Below are 16,846 nucleotides of genomic sequence, written 5' to 3'. Positions count from 1 at the left end.
TTTGATGGCTCGTTCTTTCCACTGGGATCGCACTCACATAGATCTTTCATTTTTTTTTTCCAGAATGTCTTGCTTTCCGGGTGCACATTTCTTGACATCTCTCTTCTAAAGAGGTCATTATTTGTTTCCTAACAATATGAATATCTTCCCAATGGATTGGAAATACTACACTGGTACAATGCAGTCATGCGAAAATTTTGAATGCACAAGGAGTATAAATAAAAAGCTGCCCAGAACAGTGAAACAATTCTTCAAAAATGGGTGATAATTACATGAAAATTGATACTATAAGATCCAGAGGAATAACATCAGAAGTAGGATGCTACACATCCACTTGTGGAGAGAAGGAAAAGAAGCCATTAGTGTGCCGATTCCCTACTGAACTACTTCCTGCATGACAGCACTCACTCAGCGTTTTCCTCAGAGCCCTGGTAACATCTTTGTTCCTAAAACTGTAGATTAAAGGGTTCAACACAGGAGTGATTATGGTGTAAAATACAGACACTGCCATGTCCTTCTCGGGGGTGTGGTAGGAGCTGGGGAGCATGTAGTTATAGATGGCAGTCCCGTACAAGAGAACGACCACGGTCATATGGGAGGAGCAGGTGGCAAAGGCCTTCTTCCTGCCCTCTGTTGAGTTCATCCTGTGGACGGTGAAGAGGATGAAGGAATAAGAGCTTGAAATAATTGTCACAGGGATGAGGAGCATGAGGACACAGCACAGGTACATGAGGCTCTCGTACAGGGAAGTGTCCGAGCAGGAGAGCTTGATGACGGCAGGGACCTCACAGAAGTAGTGATGGATCTCATGCGACCTGCAGAAGGGGAAGGTCATGGTGATGGGAGTGAGCATGAAGCCATCCACCGACCCCAGGAACCAGCAGCCAGAAGCCAGGAGGAGACACACCCTGTGGTTCATGAGGACAGGGTACCGGAGAGGATGGCAGATGGCCACAAAGCGGTCGTAGGCCATGGCAGCCAGAAGGAACCATTCTGAACCACCTACAGTCAAGTAGAGGAACATCTGTACCCCACATTCAGGGGCTGAGATCTTGTTCATTCCCATGACCTGGCCCGTGAGCAACCTGGGCACAGTGACGCAGATGTACACCGTGTCCATGAGGGACAACTGGCTGATGAAAAAGTACATGGCCGTGTGAAGGTGGGCATTGGAGTGTATCAGCAGGATGAGCACAGTGTTTCCAGACAAGGCCATCAGGAAAACCACAAAAATGACCATGCAGAGAAGAGCAGGGTGTTGGGATTGATGGAAGAGTCCCACAAAGATGAAATACAGCTGCCCTGGGTGGGCGGCCATCCAGGTGGTGTTATCCATGAGGTCTCACCCCAGGGAAAGCTTCAGGGTTGATGAGATGCAGTCCCCTGCAGTGAATGCATAGGGTATGGCTGGGTGTGAAGGCACCAACCTAAGTGTACTTAACCAGATGACTTCCTCCACACCTGTAGAGCTGCAGAACATAAACTGCCTGTAATTCAACGGTTTCTTTTTAGAAAAGTAACAACTCACAATGATGAGCCAGAAGCATCCTGAATTATGCTGAGGTTGCCTCAGTGTTAGGTCACAGGCATGCTAACAGAAGACAGTGTCGGTGACCAGCAGGTCCTGAAAGTGGGCTGAGCCACTGCCTGTGCTGTCACAAACACAGAATAAACAGAACCAAACTCCCTTTCCTAGGGTTTTTGCCATTGAACTAAGATTCAACCTATCTGGTTTAAAGATCGAACTGGGATCTAAAAATCTCCCAGGTATATATTCCAGATAAGAAGGACTGACAGAGTCACTGAGACAATCTCGGGCAAACCCTGATCCCACATCGGAGCCTCCTCAGTCCAAAGGACTGGGCAGCCCCGGGAGTTTCTGCAGCTGTGGCTAGTGAGGCTCATGGAACCAGGAGCTGGGCCAGTCCTCACATTGGAATCACTCTGAGGACCCAAGGGACAAGGGGCAGCCTTGGACAGGGTAGCCCTCAGCCCACCAACCCCCTGCCTGGGTGTAGACATAATGCCTGACCTCAGTATACTGAGGATTAAGTGAGGTTAAGTGGTGGGAGTCCTTAGCATCATGCTGGTTATGGGTAATTAACACACACCCCATCTGTTTACACGGCAGCCTGTCTACACCACAGAACCTACCTGAGAGGACAGTTAGTGTGTTGTCTTGTGAGACACGTCACTGCAGCCTCCAGTTTTAGTATCTGCTTGGACACATAAGATTTTGTTTTCAGAAATAAGATGGGAAAATATCTGCAAATAAATAAATACAGCATACAACACATTTGAAAAAAGAATTTGGGTTTGTTAATATGTGTCTATGTATATATGTGAATTTACTTACTCCATGTAAATGTAAATTTTAAATGCATGTTTCCAGGACACATACAACTGTTTATAAATACGTTATCACTAGCTTAACTCTGGCTAAGCCCAATTGTATGGAAAATTGCATCTCTTCTTTCCAAATGAGGGGTCCTCTACAAGTTCTTGGAACATGCGTGTTGTGAAAGACTAAGCACGCATTGGAAAACTGCTTTGCACCGAAATAAAGCCATCTTTAAATTCCATTTTCCAGTGAATTTTCCAAGTGCTTGTTCTTCACAGGAGCTGTGACCGTTTGCACTGAGTCTTGGGGGAAGAGCCAGCACTTAGAGGGTCCCTGCTACTCACCACTCTGTGCCTGCAGATGCCACCTGCCGCATCCCTGCCACAGCCCATCACTCCTGGGAGCAGAGATGCAGAGAGGAAACCCAAACCACCCTGGGACGTCTCCAGCCCCGGCTTGCTGCTCCTCCTCCCCGTGCCTGCCTCTATGTTAGATGCTAAAGACAGATCTGGGACAAACTGAAACTCATATCTTTGAAGGAGGCCACCATCATTCTATTCAGGAAAAATTATATAAACTCATTAAAGGTAGAATTTTTAAATAGATACAAAATGAATTTAAAAATAGCAATGGACACATAATGCATTGGGCTGTTCTGAAGAGAATCAATCATAACTTCTTCCACAGTGTCTCTTAAGGAGAGAAAACCTTCTCAAGTTTTTCATTTCTGACAGAGTATATGTTAAATTTGAGTAGCTCCTCTTTCTGGGAAGATCTCAGCCATATTATGATTCAGCTTATTTCAGAAACAACTCTTGTAATAACCAATTCCAGGGGCTAATTATTCCGTTCAGCACAATAGCAGCCCCAGGTTCTGCAGTGCTGGTGACACAGACAGCACTGTTAGTGAATCTGATGCCTTGGCGTGGACTCTGGCACATCTGAGACTCACGGCATCACCGGCACTCATGTATGTGCTGCAGTGATTCCTCTATAAGACTGTTGAGGAGGGCCCAGTGCTGTAGCAAACAAGTGGATCCGCCACCTGCGGTGCCCACATCCCATATGGGTGATGGTTGGAGATCCAGCTGCTCCACTTCCAATCAGGCTATCTGCTGTGGCCTGGGAGGGCAGTAGGAGATGGCCAAAGTCCTTGGGCCCCTGCACAGGTGTGGGAGACCCAGAGGATGCTCCTGGCTCTTGGCTTCAGGTCGACTCAGTTCTGGCCATTGCTGCCTGTTGGGGAGTGAACCAGCAGATGGAGGACCATTCTCTCTGTGTCTCTGCTTCTCCTTCTCTCTCCTTGTAGCTCTGACTTTCAAAAAAATAAATAAACCCTAAAAAAACAAACAAACAAAAAATAAACTGTTGATGAGAAAGGGCTTTTACTCCACAAAAACAGGTGATAGGGAATACACGAGGAAGCACCATCAAGAGCCAGCAGAATGCGGAGCAAGTCAAGAGTGGCAACACCTTGCTCCTGCAGCACTGCCTGCCCATCTGGTTGAGCTCACTTAGAGGGTGTCTTGAGCCTCATCTGCAGCCTCATGGAGCCAGGCTGGACTAAATGCACAACAGAAGTGGGAAAGTGACATCACCTTGTTTGTGCCCGTTGCAGGAGTGGATGAAGGTTTTCTGTTAATAAGCAACCTCTGGGTCTTTGGAGAGCAGTGCAATTAGAAGAGCCAGTGGTGCTCACAGATCCCTGTCTTTCTTCACTTTCTCAGAGTCTTAACTGATTGTAGCAGTAATCTCTAATCTCACCATCACCAACAAGGTCTGACTGATGAAATCTGCAAGTTCCTTAACACATGGCCTTCACCTGCTGTACTTTACAGAAATACTCCCCGTGTGCATGTGTGTATGTGCATGTGTGTATGCACGTGTGCATGTGAATAGCCTCATTTCATCTTCAAGAAGATTTTACAAGATCCTGTTATTTTACTTCTTATCTTTACAAGTACCAAATCTGAATCTCAGCATTCAACTGATGTGTCAAAGACACCTCGTCCGTACCGTGGTCAAGTAGAAACCTGAGGACCTCTCCTCCATGCCATCATTTTTTTGCTCTTAAGGTTGCCGATTATACTCTGCTTCTCTCTGTCACTTGTTTGCCATCTATGTCACTTTAATTTTAAATTTAAAGTATTTGTTTTTATTTTAAATACTGACATGAAATGACTTTTAAAAATCTTGAAAGTACAAACTTATCCAGTGAAAATTTTTAAACCATAATGCAGGGGCTGGTGCTGTGGTGTAGCAGGTAAAGCTGCCACCTGCAATGCAGGCATCCCATATGAATGCTGGCTCAAGGCCTAACTGTTCCACTTTCTATCCATCTCTCTGCCTTGGCTTGGGAAAGCAGTGGAAGATGGTCCAAGTCCTTGGGGTCCTGCACCCACATGGGAGACCTGGAAGAATCTCCAGGATCCTGGCTTTGGATCAGCTCAGTTCTGGCTGTTATGGCCAACTGGGAAGTAAGCCAGTGGATGGAAGACCTTTCTCTCTCTCTGCCTCTCCCTCTCTGCAACTCTGCCTTTCAAATAAATAAATAAAATTTAAAAAAAAAAACAGAAGTTAGAAAAAAAGAAAAAACCATAATGCAATCACCTAGTTAAAAAAAAGTTCTAGAAACCATATTGTGCCTTCAACATACGAATATTTATTGACCATACAGAGTGTACCAGGCAATTAGGACCAGACAGGAAGGCAGACGGAAGCAACCGCTCTCTTGTCCTCACTGCTTTGCCACGTGGTCTCCCACAGGGCTCTGAGGGACACTGGACAGTGGGAAGAAGAAAGGAATTGTGTCTTTTTTTCACTTGTGGTGATGGTGTCTGGCAGCTGTGGCAGTGGTAGGCAATGCTCAAGACTGCAGCCACCACAGCCTGAAGGCAGCTTCCGCAGCACGTTTGGTTCTAGGTGTCGGGGTCACTGGGTCACCACCTGTGACCAGAGCAGGTGGAGCGGCAGCAGCCAGGAGAGCAGAGTGTTCACCAGCTCAGCAGGAAGGGCCTCACGTAGCTCCAGGTAACCATCCTGCTCCTTGGGTGACAGCACTGCTCCATCCCAGGTCCCAGCCTTGCCTCCAGCCCTTGGCTGCCTTTGTAACCACCCACCCTCATCAACCCTCTCCCGTTGAAGCACATAGTGTTTGCATGGGAGAGGACACTCAGAAGGCTAACACTAAACCATCGATTCCACCACAGTTGCAACCCTTCCCTTGGAGAGAACAGTTATGTGTGTTCAAATCTACAATTATGCATTATGAAAAATTATGCATGGATTTCAAAATGTTTTCACCAAAACCTCCATTTTAATTTCTTTTTTCCGTGAACTTTTTGGAGTATCCTTATATTTCCTAAAAGCAAGGCTAGCCCGTGAGGATAACAATGTAACAGCTAACAAATTTGCAGAATTAAAAAATTGTGATGTTACTTTTACTAATCTGCAATTTCTATTCCAGTTTTGTTAAATTCTCAACATTGCCCTTTATATAAGTTTTATTCCCGTTAAGTGATTTCAGCCCAGGATCTTATACCGCATTTAGCTTCATGGATCAGTATCCTTTAATTAAATGGCTGGAAGTGTTTGCTTTTCATGACATTGGTATTTTTGAGGAATAGGGGTCAACAGCTTTCTGGAATCCTCAGTTTTCATGGATTCTCCTCTTGGTTAAATTACCTCTCTGTGGTTGGACCGGAAGGCACCATCAGTGGCATCATAGATGGAGGAAGCTGAATCTTATTTCCCTCCCTGTGGGTGGTAAGTCTGATTCCCTGGCTAAGGTTATACACATTTCCCTACTTTATCATTACTATTTTTCCTCTCCAATTAATAGCAAGTACATGGAGAAACATGGCCACAACGGCTGGAGCTGGGCGGATCTGAAGCCAGGAGCCAGGAGCTTCTTCCGGGTCTCCCACACAGGTACAGGAGCCCAAGCACCTGGGCCATCTTCTGCTTTTCCCAGGCCACAGCAGAGTGCTGGATCAGAAGTGGAGCAGCCGGGACTAAAACCAGCACCAATATGGGATGCAGGTGCCGCAGGCAGAGGATTAACCTGCTGCACCACAGCACTGACCCCGGAGAAACAGTATTGATTACATTTGCATGATAAGCCACCCTATTCCACCACATGAAAAACATTTGATCTTTTAGGTCTATTCTATGTACAGTCATGAGGGAGATTATTAAAAAATCTCCCCTTCCTGCTGTGCCCTTGTTAGGCTTTGTTGTGCTGGATGTGACACCAGGAGCTCAGTGTGTCTCCTCAAAGCTGAACACTGCACTAGTGTGTGGCTTTGCAAGTTTCTTGCCAGAAGCGGCCTATAGTTTCCAGTTGCCTGGAAACTGGTGAGAGGTGTGCTCACCTTGAGGGCCATTCTGACTCAAGCCACTCTTCCATGGGAGGAAGAAGGTCCCTGAGCTCCATTTCAGGACAGCATGGTCTCTGATTGTGCATCTCTGGAAAAGGATGTGTCCTTCTGAAGTCTTGCCTCTCTTGAGCTCCACCAGCAGATGGCACCTGGCTGCCTAGGGGACACTAAGTGACCTCATGTTGGTGCAGAGGGACATGGTGTTTCTGACGTAAGCAGGGACCCTGGATTTCAGAGAGACCCTGCACAGCCAAGTCCACTGCTTGGTGATGAGTCTTCTGGGTGGAGTTCACTGGTGTCCTCTGATGCTCGGGAAATCTGTGAGCACTCACCTGCTGCCACAGATCCCAGCCATCTGTCCCAGGGATGCCCACCTCCCGCCTGGAAGCAGTCCTAGGCAACACCCTGGTGAACACAGCATGTTCCAGAGTGGACACCAAGCTCCTTGATCCCTTACTTCAAGCCTGCTATGTCCTGCATCCTTAAATCAACACAGATTCTATTATGAGCCCCTTAATCTACACCTGACGTATCTGGATCATTCACTAGACATGTCTATATCCTGGGTCTCTCACTTTACACTTGCTGTGTCCTGGGCTTCTCACTCTACACCTGCTGTATCCTGGGTCCCTCACACTGCACCTGCTGTATCCTGGGTCCCTCCCTCTACACCTGCTGTGTCCTGAGCCCCTCACTTTACACCAGCTGTGTCCTGGGTCCCTCACTCTACACCTGCTGTATCCTGGGCCCCTCATTCTACACCTGCTGTGTCCTGGGCACCTCATTTTACACTTGCTGTAGCCTGGGCCCCTCACTCTACACCTGCTGTACCCTGGTCATTCACTCTACACCTACTGTATCCTGGGTCCCTCACTCTATACCTGCTGTATCCTGAGCCCCTCACTCTACACCTGCTGTATCCTGGGCCCCTCTCATGACACCTACTGTATCCTGGTCATTCTCTCTACATTGTCTATATTCTGGGTCCCTCATCCTAGACCTGTTGTATCCTGGATCTTTCACCCTATACCTGCTGTGTCCTTGAACCCTCATTCTGAACCTGCTGTATCATGGTCCCTCACTCTACACCTGCTAAGTTTTGGGCCCCTCACCCTACACCTGAATGTATCTTGTCACTAACTCTACACTTGTTTTGTTCAGGGCCCCTCACTCCACACCTTATGTATCCTGGTCATTCACTCTACACCTGCTGTATCCTGGTCATTCACTCTATACCTGCTATATCCTGGGTCCCTCACTCTACTCCTGCTGTATCCTGTGCTCCTTATTCTACATCTGCTGTGTCCTAGGCCTCTCACTCTACAGCTGCTGTGTCCTGGGCCCCTCACTCTACACCTGCTGTGTCCAGGGCCCCTCACTCTACTCCTGCTGTATCCTGTGCTCCTTATTCTATATCTGCTGTGTCCTGGGCCCCTCACTCTACAGCTGCTGTGTCCTGGGCCCCTCACTCTATGCCTGCTGTAACCTGGGCCCCTCACTCTACACCTGAATGTATCCTGGTCACTAACTCTACACATGATGTATCCTGTTCCCTCACTTTACACCTACTATATCCTGATCATTCACTCTACACCTGCTGTATCCTGGGCCCCTCACTCTACACCTGCTGTATCCAGAGCCCCTCACTCTACACCTGCTGAATCCTGGGCCCCTCACTCTACACCTGCTGTGTCCTTGAATCCTCACTCTACACCTGCTGTATCCTGGGCCCCTCACACTATACCTACTGTATCCTGTTCACTCACTTTACACCTGATATGTCCTGGGTCCCTTACCCTACACCTGAATGCATCCTGCTTACTAACTCTACACCTGCTGTATCCTGGCTCCTTCAGTCTATGCACTATTCTGTACATACTGTATCCTCAGTCCCTCATTCTATACCTGCAGTATCATGGGTCTTTGATTCTACACCAGTTGCTTCCTGGGTCTCTCCGTGTACACCTGCTGTACTCTGGATCACTCACTCTTTACCTGCTGTTCTGCAGCCTGCACTCTACACTTGATGTATCCTGTTTGCTTCACTCTACAACCAGCTGTTTCCTGGGTCTCTTACTCTGCAGAACTGGATGTGTCGTGGCTCCTTCAGTATGGACCTGATATATCCTGGGTCCTGCACTCTACACCTACTCTATCCTGGGTCCTTCATTCTACACCAGTTTTATCCTCTGTCAGTTATCATGGCTCCTTGAGTCTGCATATGATCTCTCCTGGGTCCTGTACTCTATACCCAGCTGGACCATTTCTGCTTCATACTGTACCTGCTCAGTCTTGGGTCCTGTTCTCTATACCTGCAGTATCCTGGATCCCTTACTTTCCTCCTGCAGTGCCCTTGATCCTTCACTCTATACCTACTGAATCCTGGTTTCCTCACTCTACACTCAACTGTGTCTAGGTGTGGGTTGCTAGCTGCAAAATTCTCTGGGTCTGTTTTCACTTCATGAAGTTTCTACCACTCTTTCCTCTAACTGGGTTTCTTTCTGTAGGAAAAAGAGAGACAGGAGACACTGTATCTGACCTATGACACCACTTTCTTCATCTCCCCACTCCTTTGGACAGAAAAAAGGGAGGTTTCCACCTGCTCATGAATGGTGGATACTATGGGTTAAATACTGGCCCACTGAAAGTGCCAAAAGGACCAGGACAGGGCCAGGCTGAACCAGGAGCTGGAAATTCCATCTGAATCTCCCTGGGTGACAGGAAGCCAATTGATTGAGCCATCACCTGCTGCATCCAGAGCTGTGTGTTAGTAGGAAGCTACAACTAGGAACAGAACACTTCAGTATGGGATATAAGCACTGCAAATGGTGTCTTTTACTCCAAGGAAAACACACTCACCACAAGTCAGTTCTTGACAATGTGATCCAATACACTGATGTTGGAATAAGAGATAGAGACCATTAATTTCTGCACAGGTGTTACCTGCAACGTCAACACAAATTCCCCAAAAGCTAATAAGTAACCACAGTCACCACTACGACTCTCAGAGCAACAGCGCACCGACAAGCAAATGCCAGTGTGTGTGAACGCTGATATGCCCCTGCTCCTGCACCATGTTGTGTTTTCATGTGACAAGAACAGCACCTTAGGATTTGAATTGACCACGGATATGCCTAAGACTGAGGATGGGGCATTTCTGAGAGCGACGGTGGGGAGCGAGGACATTTTTCAGTCACAACACCTTCCCATGCACTTCTTTAGGGCTTCCAACACTTCCTTGTTCCTCAGACTGTAGATGAGGGGGTTCAGCATGGGGGTCACAATGGTGCCAAGCACAGCTCCTATCTGGTCTTGCTTAGGTGTGTGGGAAGAATCTGGTGTCAGGTGGACGAACATGGCCTGACCAAAGAAGAGACTCACCACTGTCAGGTGGGAGCAGCAGGTAGTCAGAGCTTTGTGCCTCCCAAGAGGATTGTCACTCTTGCAGCTGAGAGTCACGATGGGCTTTGGGCAATGTGTTGTCCCAGGAGAATTTACTTCCTCAAGCAATTCAGAGCCCCTGGGTGCCTCTGATCCTGGGCTGCCTTCCCTGGGGGTCTCTCCCTTATGGTGCACCTCTGGCCTGATGCCCTTTAGCTATTAAATGCATAGAGACACTAAAAGGTAGCTGTAATTACTCAGCAAGCAAACATAACCCTAGGCGGTGACTGTTTTTCAGAGGAGGTCTCTAAACTCCCTGTGCTATGTCTGGGTCTACACTAATTGAAGCCTGGGGAAGGATTCCCATGAGACACCCCTGCAGTATTCCCAAGGTCTGTGCACATGGTGGCTATGGAAGGATCTGTTCTGATCAGAACTGGGCACGGAGCCCTCCCATGTTCAAATCAGACCTGAACTGGGAGTAGAGCAGAAAGGAGTTCATCCTTGGCATCGGCTGTGAGATGTCGAAAATCAGTTTTCTCAAGACAAAAATTGCCTAATGAAATCTAGAACACCATGTGACATGAGCAGACAGTTTCAACAACCTGTTGCTTACCAGGTAGCAGAAAAACAGGGCCTTCAGGGAGAAGAGGGAGCAGGGGGCCTGACGGCTTCATACAACAATTCCTAGCCAGGCTTTAAGTTCCTTGTCCATTCTTCCAGTTCTCTAACTGCTGGCTTGTGGCAGAACTCATTGAACAGAAGGAGCAGGTAAGTGTGGACCAATGAAAGGGCAGCGAACTCCCCAAAGATGGCCATGGTGGCAGGGGGCCTTGCTTTGAGAAGTGGAACAGGTAGGCAGTGTAAGGAAATGTGCAGTGGTGCAGAGAAATACACACAAGACCAGGAGGGAGAGTGGGGTCCTGAGAGAGGCTGGCTCTGAAGACCATGCCCAGGATTTGTATTTGTTCAGCACTGTCAGGGAGCATGGGGAGGGCACATCATTGTGACCCTCTCTGTTCAGGGTCCTCAAGATTTCACAGAGGCCAAGGCCAGGATCCATGGATGAAGCCTGCAGAGCACTCTGCCTCTTGGTCTGTTCTCTCAGTGTCATTAGTGCTGCTGGAGCCATCACTCTCATTAACATGCTCTCCACCATCTGGCACTGCAGAGACAGCAATGCTGTCCTAGGCTGTACCTGTTTAGGAGAAGAACAGCCCTGACCCCTACGCAAAGGAGCCTTCTCTTCTTATACACTGTCTTCCAGAAGACGTGTTGAAGGCTAAATGGCGAGGGTAGACTTGTGGGTGGGGGCCCTCACTATAGGGTGATAGCGCACACTCACTATAGGGTGGGCCTCCTGTCAATCACATGGAAATGCTTCTGCCAGGACTGGAAACCCTTCATCGCAGAGCCCATGCAGTGGAGAAAGTGGAGTGTGCTGAGTTATTGACAGGAAATGTGACTTTCCCCAGAGAGCCTCTGCTGAGAGTCCCTTGAGGCCCTTTCACAGAATGAATTGAAAAATTTTCATTATCAGCCAAATTATGGTAGCTGCTTATTCCATTTCACATACTAAGTCCATAATTTTTCGTATTCAGTTTCTCCATGTAGTCTTAAACTTTGTCTTTGCACTTGAAAAAGCTCCTTAATAACACAAAGCAGTGGTCTTGTCCCTTTGTAAATCTTTCAGTTATTTTTTTATTGCAAATACAGTACAATACAATTTTGTTAAAATATTTTCAGGCATCTAAATGACTTTAAGACTCTGGGTTGGCAGCAGTTCTATCCAAGGCCAATATTAGCACCGTATTCTTCCATACCCCAGGAAAGCCCTAAAATCCCTGCGTTGATAACCACCGTTAGCTGAGCCCTCCCACAGAGTTAAACTACCTCTTCTTCTATTTCTAGAAAAAACTGAGGTTCTTGTGTAGATTTTTTGAGGAAAAAGACTTACATTTTGGCAGTGACTGTTGTGTAAGAATTGTGTTACTATACTGTCTGTGCACTATTTAGTCAAAACTGAGTCCTTATCTGAATGACTGCATAGTTTGCTACTGGACCACAATTTTGTAAATTATGTGTACAGGGTGTTTATCAGTAAATATTGATCCATCACACTTGCAAGAATGTACAGCGATCTTACAGATCAAATAAGAAACTCGAGTCTGATCATTGATCTACAAGCTCACAAATGTTGACAAAACTGTGCTGTTTCTAACATTAGCATCTGACTCACGGTTTACCACCTATTCCCATAAAATTTTATAATATTTTGAACATAAAGTATTACGTTTGGGTGCCTAATTTCCTATGGCATGATCATTTAACCATTGCAAAGAGCTTGTATGTGGGCACAGAAAGTCAACAGCTAATCACCGAGTGCATGCCACACGTGGTACTCAATGCTGTGCCCTCACAGAGGACTCAGTTACCCTGTGTTTGTCTCTATTTCCCACTGTCTGTCCACAATTCACCACCTCTGCAGTGGTTACTAAGCCTCCCAGATGGTAAGCTGTGAACATCAAGGTCTGGTTTACACAGAAGAGTTGAGACCATGGACCATTATTTAAAAAGCTATTTCACCCATCATTTCATTCCCCGGAGCAGGAAAAGTTTCTACTAAGGGTTGCATTTAAATGCCCAGGCCAGAGGTGCACCATGAGGGAGAGGCCACCAAGGAAGGCAGCCCAGGATCAGAGGCACCCAGGGACTCTGAATTGCTTGAGGAAGTAAATTCTCCTGGGACAACACATTGCCCAAAGTCCATTGTGACTCTCAGCTGCAAGAGTGACACTGAGAGCTCTGCTTTCCCACTGACTGTCAGACACAAGGCAATGTCTCAGCTCCATTATCTCAAATCAAGGAAGGCTCATGGGTATAATAAGGGGTCTCTAGTACCTTAGGTCAACAACAGCAGTGCCTGATGGCTGTGACTTAAGACAATGAAGGGCATTGTCAAGATACCCATGGGAAATCAACGCAGGGATTTTAGGGCTTTCCTGGGGTATGGAAGAATACGGTGCTAATATTGGCCTTGGATAGAACTGCTGCCAACCCAGAGTCTTAAAGTCATTTAGATGCCTGAAAATATTTTAACAAAATTGTATTGTACTGTATTTGCAATAAAAAAATAACTGAAAGATTTACAAAGGGACAAGACCACTGCTTTGTGTTATTAAGGAGCTTTTTCAAGTGCAAAGACAAAGTTTAAGACTACATGGAGAAACTGAATACGAAAAATTATGGACTTAGTATGTGAAATGGAATAAGCAGCTACCATAATTTGGCTGATAATGAAAATTTTTCAATTCATTCTGTGAAAGGGCCTCAAGGGACTCTCAGCAGAGGCTCTCTGGAGTAGAGGCAGAATAGGATCCTCACAACAGGAACACCCAAGACTTGAGGGAACCAGGGTCTAGCACATGGAAAATTCCAGAATTCAAGGGAAAGAACTGTTGACTTAGAAGTTATTGTCAGTCAAAGGAACTCAACACCAATTCGCCAAGATCATACCAACTGTAGGATGTGCCTTTGGTTATTTCTCATAAGGGTACTTTGATTTGATGGAGTCGTTCTTTTTTTTTTTATTATTGAGAAATAAGGCCTAATGTCAGAAGGATATGCACATGCTGGCAACAGTGAAGTGTATTCAGTGCTCCAATTTAATGACATGAATTTCTTCTTTTTAAAACTTTTATTTAATGAATATAAATTTCCAAAGTACAGCTTATGGATTACAATGGCTTCCACCCCATAACATCCCTCCCACCCGCAACCCTCCCCTTTCCCACTCCCCCTCCCCTTCCATTCACATCAAGATTCATTTTCTATTCTCTTTATATACAGAAGATCAGTTTAGCATACATTAAGTAAAGATTTCAACAGTTTGCTCCCACACAGAAACATAAAGTGAAAAATACTGTTTGAGTACTAGTTATGAAGTTGTTATTAATGTCTCCTTTACTGGAATATTCAGTTGCACAGCCTTGCCATGGGCCATGGGTGATGGAGAAGAGGACGCTGGACAGGAGACAAAAGCTACTTCAGTGAAGCACCACATTCCCTATGATATTATTCTCTTTGTAGATTTTCAGTCAAATAAGAAAATTTCCGAGAAACCATGGACCAGGACAATCAAACCTCAGCTGATTTTATCCTTCTGGGATTCTTTCCTGAGTTCAGGTACCCTGACCTCCTCATCATCCTACTCCTCGTCTTCTACATCCTTGCCTTGGCAGGAAACTCTGTCCTCATCCTGCTCATTGGCCTGGACGCCCGCCTCCACACCCCCATGTACTTCCTGCTCAGCCAGATGTCTGTCATTGATTTGATTTTCATCTCCAGCACAGTCCCCAAGACAGTCGCCAACTACTGCACAGGGAGTAAGAGCATTTCCTTCTTTGCGTGTGCTGCTCAGATGTTTTTCTTCCTCTCCCTTGGCCTTACTGAGTGCATGCTCCTGACCTTCATGGCCTACGACCGTTACGTGGCTGTCTGCAGCCCCCTGAGATATGCAGTCCTCATGCGGCCCAGGGTCTGTCTGCAGGTGACTGCCTTAGCCTGGGTTGGAGGTGCCCTTGGAGCCCTTGTCAACACTTGGTACCCAATGAGTTTTCCTATCTGTGGCCCCAGGGTGATTAATCACTACCTGTGTGAGATCCTGGCTATATTGAGAATGTCTTGTATAGACACATCAGTCTACGAGATGGTGAAATTTGTGTCAACGGTCACGTTTCTCCTGATCCCCTTTAGCCTCATTCTGGCCTCCTACATCCTCATCTTCCTCACTGTTCTCAAGATGAACTCTCCCAAGGGGAGGCACAAAGCTCTGACTACCTGCTGCTCCCACCTGACAGTGGTGAGTCTCTTCTTTGGTCAGGCCATGTTCGTCCACCTGACACCAGATTCTTCCCACACACCTAAGCAAGACCAGATAGGAGCTGTGCTTGGCACCATTGTGACCCCCATGCTGAACCCCCTCATCTACAGTCTGAGGAACAAGGAAGTGTTGGAAGCCCTAAAGAAGTGCATGGGAAGGTGTTGTGACTGAAAAATGTCCTCGCTCCCCACCGTCGCTCTCAGAAATGCCCCATCCTCAGTCTTAGGCATATCCGTGGTCAATTCAAATCCTAAGGTGCTGTTCTTGTCACATGAAAACACAACATGGTGCAGGAGCAGGGGCATATCAGCGTTCACACACACTGGCATTTGCTTGTCGGTGCGCTGTTGCTCTGAGAGTCGTAGTGGTGACTGTGGTTACTTATTAGCTTTTGGGGAATTTGTGTTGACGTTGCAGGTAACACCTGTGCAGAAATTAATGGTCTCTATCTCTTATTCCAACATCAGTGTATTGGATCACATTGTCAAGAACTGACTTGTGGTGAGTGTGTTTTCCTTGGAGTAAAAGACACCATTTGCAGTGCTTATATCCCATACTGAAGTGTTCTGTTCCTAGTTGTAGCTTCCTACTAACGCACAGCTCTGGATGCAGCAGGTGATGGCTCAATCAATTGGCTTCCTGTCACCCAGGGAGATTCAGATGGAATTTCCAGCTCCTGTTTCTGCGGTCCAGTCTTGGTCTTTGAAGACACTTAGGGAATGCACCAGTGAGTGGGCTCTTTCTCTCTCTCTTTCTCTCCATCTCATTTTTTTCAATAAAAAATTGTTTTGCATTCTAGAATAAATGACTAAGTGATTTTTCTCACTTCAGAATCCCTCTCCTCCTTACTCTTCTTATTCCACCCACTCACAAAACATCAAAGACCACTTATTCCATGAACTCTTCCTCTCTCTAAAGTCCTGTTTTCATATGTGCATTTCTCTAATGTAATACATAGAGTTTGTAATTCAAATCTTTTTCTTCTTTTATTTCTGATGTTTTATTACTTTTATTACTATGTTATTCTCAGGTTACAACCAGAGACAAACTGTATATGATCCAGTCAACTTAAATATTACTGAATGTTATGTCCCTGTGTCTTAAAAAGTTCAGTGCCTTATCAGTGCTTTCACAACTCCTGCTCTGTGCAGGAGTACTAATAGTCAACATGAAACAGACTCTGTTTTCAGACCAACAATGTACTCTTGGATCAGAGTACACATAGGACATTGCTTCCTAATCCCTCAATTTACAGAGAAAGATGTTTTCAGAGATAGGTATTGTGAAACTGGTGGGAAGCTAAACCAAATTCCTAAGGCAAATGGCTGTGGAATATAGAATGAAGCATCTAGTTTTTCATCTTCCAAAAGCAGCTTCACAAGTTACTTGGACAATCAGCACAGAGATAAACAGGAAACACATTCTCTCCCATTCTTGAAGCCAGTCATTGCAAAGAAATGACTAGATGGCACCTGTTGTTGAAGGTGGCAGTGAGGTCTGAACCCGATTCTCAAGACTTGGTTTTGGATCAGTTTTCTGGCTTGGACTGGTCAGGTGCCACTTCCTTCAGAATCTTTCTTAGTGAATATAAGTGACTGTTCATTAGCATTCTCTTCTTTTTCCTCTCTGCAGCCTTTTCTGGTAAGGGAACATAGTGAGTATCTATCTCAGATGAATTTCATATGGCTTGTGTTTTCAAGAGATAGCTGAATTTGAGAGAACTGTCCATGTCAACTAGGAAGGGCTCTTTCAAATCGAAGTTATTTGTGACTCTGGGGAAGACCCCAACCCGAGGCACTGCGATAGGTCCCAAGCAAGGTGCACCCAGTCTGTGAGCACCACGTAGCCCTGCACACATTGGAA

At 46.3% G+C, this 16,846-nt stretch overlaps 2 protein-coding genes across 2 annotated transcripts; one reads left to right on the top strand and one right to left on the bottom strand.

The window, feature by feature from the left end:
• Positions 1-273: 273 nt before the first annotated feature.
• Positions 274-1,488, bottom strand: LOC100348375 (olfactory receptor 2T29-like). The gene is given in 2 exon segments (XM_002724006.3): positions 274-409; positions 411-1,488. Coding segments are annotated over 2 exon segments (960 nt in total). The 5' UTR covers positions 1,337-1,488; the 3' UTR covers positions 274-375.
• A 12,423-nt stretch (positions 1,489-13,911) lies between these two features.
• On the top strand, positions 13,912-15,832 carry LOC100347877 (olfactory receptor 2T27-like). The gene has a single exon (XM_017340133.3). The coding sequence runs from the start codon at positions 14,225-14,227 to the stop codon at positions 15,152-15,154; it is 930 nt and encodes a 309-aa protein (XP_017195622.1). The 5' UTR covers positions 13,912-14,224; the 3' UTR covers positions 15,155-15,832.
• The last annotated feature ends 1,014 nt before the right edge of the window (positions 15,833-16,846 follow it).

This window comes from Oryctolagus cuniculus, chromosome 6 (genome assembly GCF_964237555.1).
Source record: "Oryctolagus cuniculus chromosome 6, mOryCun1.1, whole genome shotgun sequence".
In the NCBI taxonomy this organism is placed as follows: domain Eukaryota; kingdom Metazoa; phylum Chordata; class Mammalia; order Lagomorpha; family Leporidae; genus Oryctolagus; species Oryctolagus cuniculus.
This window is presented reverse-complemented; position numbering and strand designations above follow the sequence as displayed.